This window comes from Syngnathus leptorhynchus, chromosome 6 (genome assembly GCF_054491065.1).
Source record: "Syngnathus leptorhynchus isolate UIUO chromosome 6, UIUO_Slep, whole genome shotgun sequence".
NCBI classification, from domain to species: domain Eukaryota; kingdom Metazoa; phylum Chordata; class Actinopteri; order Syngnathiformes; family Syngnathidae; genus Syngnathus; species Syngnathus leptorhynchus.
In genome coordinates, this window is record NC_141200.1 from 12,105,145 (window position 1) to 12,112,872 (window position 7,728).

Genomic DNA, 7,728 nt, shown 5'->3' on the forward strand with positions numbered 1-7,728 from the left:
TTAACCATATAGTGGAATGCGTCCAGTTGTAAAAAAAATCGGGATAAGATGAATTTTGTCAATGAAGGCAGAACTAATCCAGCTCTTTGATAGAGCAGTATGTCTCAAGATTTTTGTGTTTTTATTAGGGTGTATTTCAATTTGCAAAAATTTTTATTATTCATCATCAAAAAAGTAACACATTGTAAGATCATCTGTTACCCTGTTAGACATTTTGTGTATGTGTGCTAATGAAGGCCTTTTGTATTTAAGTGCTTTGTGAAGTGGCTTATGAAAGTATTCAGCCCCCTTGAAATTGTTTTTATCTGTTGCCACCTGTCAAGATATGAATGAATGAAAAAAAAATTCATGCAATATTTAATTTGGATGTTTAATTATCACCAAAAGTTTATTATGCGGAGCGCTGTTCGATCAACTATTGAAATGGACAGAGTATCGTACTGCAAACCTATCAAGACCTGGCTGTCCCTCTAAATGTTTAGTCCAAACAAGAAAAACATACAGCCAAATGCCCACGATCACTCTGGATGAATGTTTCATTAGAAGTTTGCCAAACTCCCAGGGAGACTCAAATAACGTGAAAAAAGGTGCTCTCGTCAAATGAGACCATAATTGATTTTTTGGAGGGTCAAAATACGATACTTTTGCCGTGGGAGTAACACTGGACATCAAAACACAATGTCCTCTGTCAAACATGGAGAAGGCAGCATCATGGTCATGTTTCTTCAGCAGGGACAGGGAACACTGTTAGGATTGATGGGAAAATAAATGGAGCCAAATACAGGATCATTCTGGAAGAAAACTCGTTGGGGTTTGCAAAAGAGCTGATGACGACGATTTATCTTCCAAGACAATGATCCAAAACATAAAGCAAAATCTACAAATAAACATATGCAGTTCGAATGTCAAAGTCTGAAAATTGCTCTTCACAAATCCTCCGCAGGCAATCTACTTGACTTGGAGGTGTTTTGCAAAGGAGAAAATGGGAAAAAATTTTAGTATCTCGATGTGCAAAACTGATAGAGATACCCCCAAAAGACTTGCAAAGCTGCTTCTACAAAGTATGAACTCAGGGGGGCTGAATTGTTTACATGACCCACTTTCAGTTTGGGGAAAAAAAAAAGAAAAGGTTTAAAACACCTAGAATTTTTGCTCCATTGATTGATTGTGTATATATATGTGTGTGTGTGTGTGTGTGTGTGTGTGTGTGTGTGTGTGTGTGTGTGTGTGTGTGTGTGTGTGTGTGTGTGTGTGTGTGCGCGTGTGTATGCATGTGTGTGTATGTATGTGTGTATGTATATATATATACACATATATATGCGTATGTGTGTAATATGTCTACATATATATATATATATGTATGTGTATATATGTATATATAGATATATAAGTATATATAAGATATATGTGTGTGTCTGTGCGTGCGTGCGTGCGTGTGTGTGTGTGTATATATAGTTATATATACACACACATATACGTATATGTGTGTGTGTATGTATATATATATATACGTCTACATATATGTATATATATATATATACGTCTACATATATGTATATATATGGCTTTATATACTTATATATAAGTATATATAAGATATATGTATGTGTGTTTGTATATGTGTATATATGTATATATATACACATATATGTATATATTGCAAATTTTGGTAACAACGATCCAACCCCGAAAATTCAAAGGACCAGGATATAGGTTCTGGTATAGGGTTCTGTCAAGGAGATATATTTATATATATATATATATATATATATATATATATATATATATATATATATATATATATATATATATATATATATATATATATATATATATATATATATATAGTACTAATTTTGTGAGTTTGCCCTCTGTCAAAGAAGTGAACAGTCTATAATTTTAAAGGCAGTTATTTTTTATTTTTTTTAACAATGGGAGACAGCATGTAAAAAAGAAAATGCAGAAAACCACATTAGAAAAATGATATAAATAGATTTGCATTTCATTGAGAGAGATAAGTATTTGATCCCCTGCCAAGCATTCAAATTCTGACTCCCACAGACTGGTTAACTAGTTCTCCTCCTCCTTAGACACAATGCCACCTGCAGCAAAGATATGTATATGTAATATTTTGTGTATCTGTTAAAAGCTGAGATTTGGCAAAAGGTTCAAGGGGGCTTTTATATACTATCTAGTACTTTTGCAAGCCACTGTTTGTTAGAAATTCACCCATAAAGACTGAGTACCAGCCGAGCTATATATTATAATTCCATGTATCCTTACTGCCATTGTTCCCACTGCTATCCATTTGGGACTGTTGCAGGTTTTACTATTAGTTATTTATGATTCATGTTTCGTATGCTCGAAATACAAGGGGCCCACAGATTAAGGTTCTGAACTCGTGGACACTCCTGCTTCTGTCCAAAGTGCCTTTTGGACATTTCCACTTTAACATGCAATAAGCCGATCTGTTTTATTTTCACGTGTGACATCTCAGCTGACTTGAAAATAGGGCTACTTGTATGATGTTTAAATACAGAGCTGCATTTGACTTGACACTGTGTTGGCATGTCATGATTTGAATAAAAGCAGACGCCGTGATAGCAGCTTTGGTATTAACTACCTGACCATTAACTACCTGGAGAGCAGGGCAGTTTTTCCACGGATACTAGTTAAGCTAGTTAGTTTGTACACATTATGTGAGTTGTTGTAGCTCTACATTTTCCCATTCTTGTCACGCTCCACTTCAGCTTCTTTTGTGAGGAGTGAGACGCCGTCCAGAAAGGGTTCATGTTTTACCTCATAGATTTTGTTCGCTAGGATATGGTGTTTTGAATTTATGTTTTTCTTTTCTCTTTCCTGTCGCATGGCTCTTTCTTTATATGATGTCACGACTGACTGGTGCGTGTGAGGATTCATACACCTGACTACCCTTGCACAGGATGTTGAAGCTTGAATTTGACATTTGTAAAACATTGTATACTGTCTTCAGCCACGTCCTGCCACGTGTTTGGCTCAAGAGGAAGCCCTTACTATATTTGTCCATGGCATATTGCTGCTACAGTTAACAAGTGTGGCATCTCTCACCAGGCAGTCTTGTTAATAAATGGTAGTTTATTTAACTCCCACCATGTGCATTTTTTCCTCAGAAACTGTCAATTAGATGCAAAGTTCAATGTATCGTGACTACAAGAAGTATTCTAAGCATTGAACGAGAGTTGCAACAATTTATTGTCAACTAATCAATGAGCAAATGAATATTTTTTGTATCAATTAATCGTTAGCTTTTTTTTAATTGTCCTATTCCTCAGAATTTCACTTTATCAATAGAATATATTCTCAGATTTTTGTAGTCCTCCATGATCATCTTTGTGATGAAACTTTTGTTTTTTCATTGAAATACAAGTTTTGACCTCTTTTCTGGCTTGTTCCATCCAAATCCATGACTGAATCATAAAACATTTGTGCATTTTTCTACACTGTGAATGTGAGATAATGCATTTTCAATAAAGCGTAAATTATAACATTGTGTATCAGATACATTTGTCAAATAATTGCAAGATTATCCATCCATCCATCTATCTTTCGCTTATCCGGGGTCGGGTCACGGGGGCAGCAGCTTTAGGAGGGATGCCCAGACCTCCCTTTCCCCAGCCACTTCTTCCAGCTCATCCCGGGGGATCCCAAAGCGATCCCAGGCCATCTGAGAGACAGTCTCTCCAGTGTGTCCTGGGTCATCCATGGGGTCTTCTGACGGTGGGAGATGCCGGGAACACCTCCCCGAGGAGGTGTCCAGGAGGCATCCTGATGAGATGCCCGAGCCACCTCATCTGGTTCCTCTCAACGTGGAGGAGCAGCGGTTCTACACCGACTCCCTCCGGGATGACCGAGCCTCTCACCCTAATTGCAAGATTAATCATTTTTTAAACTAATTATGAGATGCAGCTCTACTTTGAAGTTCCATCCATCCATTTTCCATACCGCTTGTCCCCACGGGGGTCGCAGGCGTGCCAGAGCCTATCCCCGCGGTCTCTGGGTACCAGGCAGCGTAGACCCTGAACTGGTTGCCAGCCAATTGCAGAGCACACAGAGACAAACAAACATTCACACTCACAATCAAATCTATGAAGAATTTAGAGTGCTCAATTCACCTACCAAGCATGTTTTTAGAATGTAGGAGGAAACCAGAGTACCTGGAGAGAAGCCACGCAAGCACGGGGAGAACATGCAGACCTCTGGATTTTGAACTTTTGAAAGGAAACGATACTGGTTGGTTTGTTTACAAATACAAACCTTCAAATTGGGGCATGCAAATGTATTCATTCATCTATCCAGAGGACAAGTATTAATGTAGTCGTGCACTCCATAAATCTGGCCAGTTTGGAATAGTGGTAAGGATTTTTTTTCCCTCCATCCTCTCTAAAAATTCTGACCGTACACACTGGGGTGATTAGCTTTGAGTAAATTTTAGATGCACTCTCGTCAGGCAATGAATGCTAAGCTGGGATTTGTTTGTTGTGTAGAAGTGAAGGCTCAACTCAGATTGATTGCTCCACAGAATGGGGCAGGCTGCAAGTATGTCTCACTGGAAAGAAGAGTCTTATATTACTGAGCTGTACGAATGGTCCAGGTAATGTCGATTTCATTTGTGCTTTTGAATGTATAAAATATGATTAGGAACTTTAGAGTGTAAGAAAGTGTGTTACTACCTTCTTGCCTTTTTTTCTCTTAACAAAATGCAACAGTTCCCTTATGACAAAAATCTTTTGTAACACTTTAAGCCGATTTAATTATTTAAGAGGAAATTGAACTATCTGAAGACATGAATGTGAGTCAATTTAGGGGGGGGGGGGGGGGTTGCGCTGTGGAGAAAGTGGTTCAAAATCATTTGACTTATATCTGAGCACTCATCTCCAGGATTTAGTCAAGATATCCAGCACACGTAATCTGCCCGCATCAATCTCAGACATGTGTTTCCCCTCATTATTTGACATCAAGTTTATTGTGTCGAATTTCCTTGCTTCATGTCAAACACTTCCAAAGTTAAACTTATTCACATGCTGGCCAAATTTGTATGCAGTCGTTTTTAATCCTGCAAACCAGTAAATATCTCTTAGATGAAAAAATTACAGTGGTTCTAAAACCTAAACACATATTTTATTACATCGTTTTTTTAGATTGTGATGTTATTGTTTTAAAACATCAACATTACATGACAAATAATGAAAATTGTTCTACTCCTAAATGGAAATGTATCTTTCCTGTCTTGCGGCAGAATGTTTATTCATAAATGCCCAAGTGGACTCATTACTCTCCACGAGTTTCAAAGACATTTCTGTAATGTAACAGTGGGCATGCAGTCAGCTGAGTATGCAGAAGCGATATTCCGCACGCTGGACAAAAATGAGGTAAGAAATGTACACTAAATACAATCGTGAGCACAAAGCTGTCGTTAAAAAAAAAAAAAAAAAAAGCACCTATTGTTCCAGGATGGGTTAGTAGATTTCAGGGAGTATGTCATGGCCATCAGTATGCTCGTTGAAGGCTCGGCAGTGGAGAGGCTTCGTTGGTCCTTCAAGTTATTTGACAAAGATGGAGATGGTGCCATCATAAGGGAGGAGATGCTGGGCATTATGAAGGTGTGTCTGTACATGTGTGAGTGTGTTTGACGCGTCATTCCTGACATCACCTGGTTTGTGTTCTCCATATGTTCCCAGGCTGTTTATAAGATGAATGAAGCAGTGGATTTCAATGAACCAAACCCCCTAACAGCTGAAGAATGTACTGACCAGATATTTCTGAGATTAGACAAAGACAAAAATGGTGAGAACATTTATTTTCCAATCTTTTTACTATGCCTATAATGGATATTTTGTAACGTCTACAAGCCCCTGCTTGTTGAAATGCCACGTAAATCCTTTCAAAATGTTTGCCACCATTTTATAACCTGCACAACTCAAATGAAATAAGTAGGGTGGGCGCATTGAAAAATATCCTATTCTGACTTTTTTTCATCTCGAACTAAGTGGGCCTCCACACTTTCGCACTCTCTTGTTACGTTTGCAAGAAAACATTTGCAAACATTGTTATCTGCTTGTTTTGGTCTCATCTTTGCCCGTCCTTGTTTTGCCTGTAGCCGTCATCAGTTTGGAGGAATTCATAGAGGGAGCGTTGGATGATGACTGGATCAGAAAGATGCTGGAATGTGATCCCTGCACCGTGAGGGTGGAGAGGCCCCCGAAGAGGGACTTGGCAATGGGAGTCTAGATTGATCGAAACTTTTGTCAATTCAAAAACTTCTTGATTGAAATCTCTAGAAATATGTTTCTTTCATATTATTAAGCCTAGAAAGCTATAAATGAGACAGCTGAGACAGTGATGCCTGCGTTACATTTCTGTGTTGATGGTGGTTTGCATATGTATTAAGATTTTGGATATTGTATGTTTGAGGTTAATATTTATTATTTGTTTGCTTGTTTGAAGAGACGCTCCAACAATAATAATATAGTAGCTAAGCTTATGTATTATAGCATTGTGTGCAGATAATGTTTTGTAAAAATGGGATGCAACGTGGGCGGCACGGTTTGATTGTTGCCTTTGCATGTTCTCCCACGTGCCTGGATATTGCGTGTTTGTGGATGGTCTGTCTATGTGTGTCCTGCGATTGGCTAGCAACCAGTTCAGGGTGTCCCCCACCTACTACCAGAGGTCAGCTAAGATAGACTTCAGCACACCTGCAACATTGTGAGGAGAAGTGATTCAGAAAATAGATGGATGGATGGATGGATGGATGGATGGATGGATGGATGGATGGATGGATGGATGGATGGATGGATGGATGGATGGATGGATGGATGGATGGATGGATGGATGGAAGAATCGATGGAAGAATCGATGGATGGATGAATTGATGGATGGATAAATGGGATGCACCGTCCAAACACGGTTGCAATTTTTCATTGTTGACATGCTGTGATTGCTAGATGTGGCTTGTGTTACTTTGACTATCTACGATACATTAATATGATCATTTTCATATTTATTTATTTATTTATTTATTTATTTATTTTCATACTAGAATAGCTTGTCATTGCACATCCACAGCAGCAGTTGACAATGGTGTTCTCATTGTTAGTTTGTGCATACGTGGCCCACAGGCCTGTTGTAAAAATAATTTACCAGTGAGGGGACATTGTAATTTCACTAGAAATGTTTTAGGAGTGATTATTTTGAAAATGTAAACAGTAAATATTTGATTTATCATTACTCAAAAAGTAGCTGTCACACAGGTTGGTGACCCCTGGTCTGGGTGTAATATTTGTTCCTTTGTTTTGATTTTGTTTTATTGTGATTTGTTTTTGCACCAAGTATACAAGCGCAGAGTGGGAGCTATGATCTGACAGTGAGCATAGAAGCCTACACAGATAGAAGAATGTACTCAAGCAAAAACTCATTCACATGCAACCGGAACCTTGTTCAGGTTTCATTCTGCAATATATTTTCTTAAATGTATATTTCAGGTACCTGACTAGAGTTGCACCAAATTAAATATACAAGTAAATATTTGATGCTCTGAAAAGTACAACAGCACATAAAAATAACCGTTGATGGCTGAGCTGTACGAATCAAATTATATTTTTGTTTTTGTTGAAAAAAATAAACCTTATCAAACAAATGGTCATCCCAAATTTTCAGTTCCTTATTTCTTTGTCTAGTATTTCCTCCTTT

At 38.0% G+C, this 7,728-nt stretch overlaps 1 protein-coding gene across 1 annotated transcript; it reads left to right on the forward strand.

The window, feature by feature from the left end:
- The first annotated feature begins 4,559 nt into the window (after positions 1 to 4,559).
- LOC147055990 (guanylyl cyclase inhibitory protein) lies at positions 4,560 to 6,267 on the forward strand. The gene is made up of 5 exons (XM_085915327.1): positions 4,560 to 4,630; positions 5,276 to 5,408; positions 5,490 to 5,639; positions 5,718 to 5,823; positions 6,137 to 6,267. The coding sequence occupies exons 1-5, from the start codon at positions 4,560 to 4,562 to the stop codon at positions 6,265 to 6,267; spliced, it is 591 nt and encodes a 196-aa protein (XP_085771453.1).
- The last annotated feature ends 1,461 nt before the right edge of the window (positions 6,268 to 7,728 follow it).

Bases quoted from the DNA above. Each gene is read 5' to 3' on its own strand.
- LOC147055990 (XM_085915327.1), top strand. From the start codon at position 4,560: ATGGGGCAGGCTGCAAGTATGTCTCACTGGAAAGAAGAGTCTTATATT. The intron at 4,631-5,275 runs GTAATGTCGATT...GTCTTGCGGCAG, and splicing joins GAGCTGTACGAATGGTCCAG to AATGTTTATTCATAAATGCC. The intron at 5,824-6,136 runs GTGAGAACATTT...TTTTGCCTGTAG, and splicing joins ATTAGACAAAGACAAAAATG to CCGTCATCAGTTTGGAGGAA.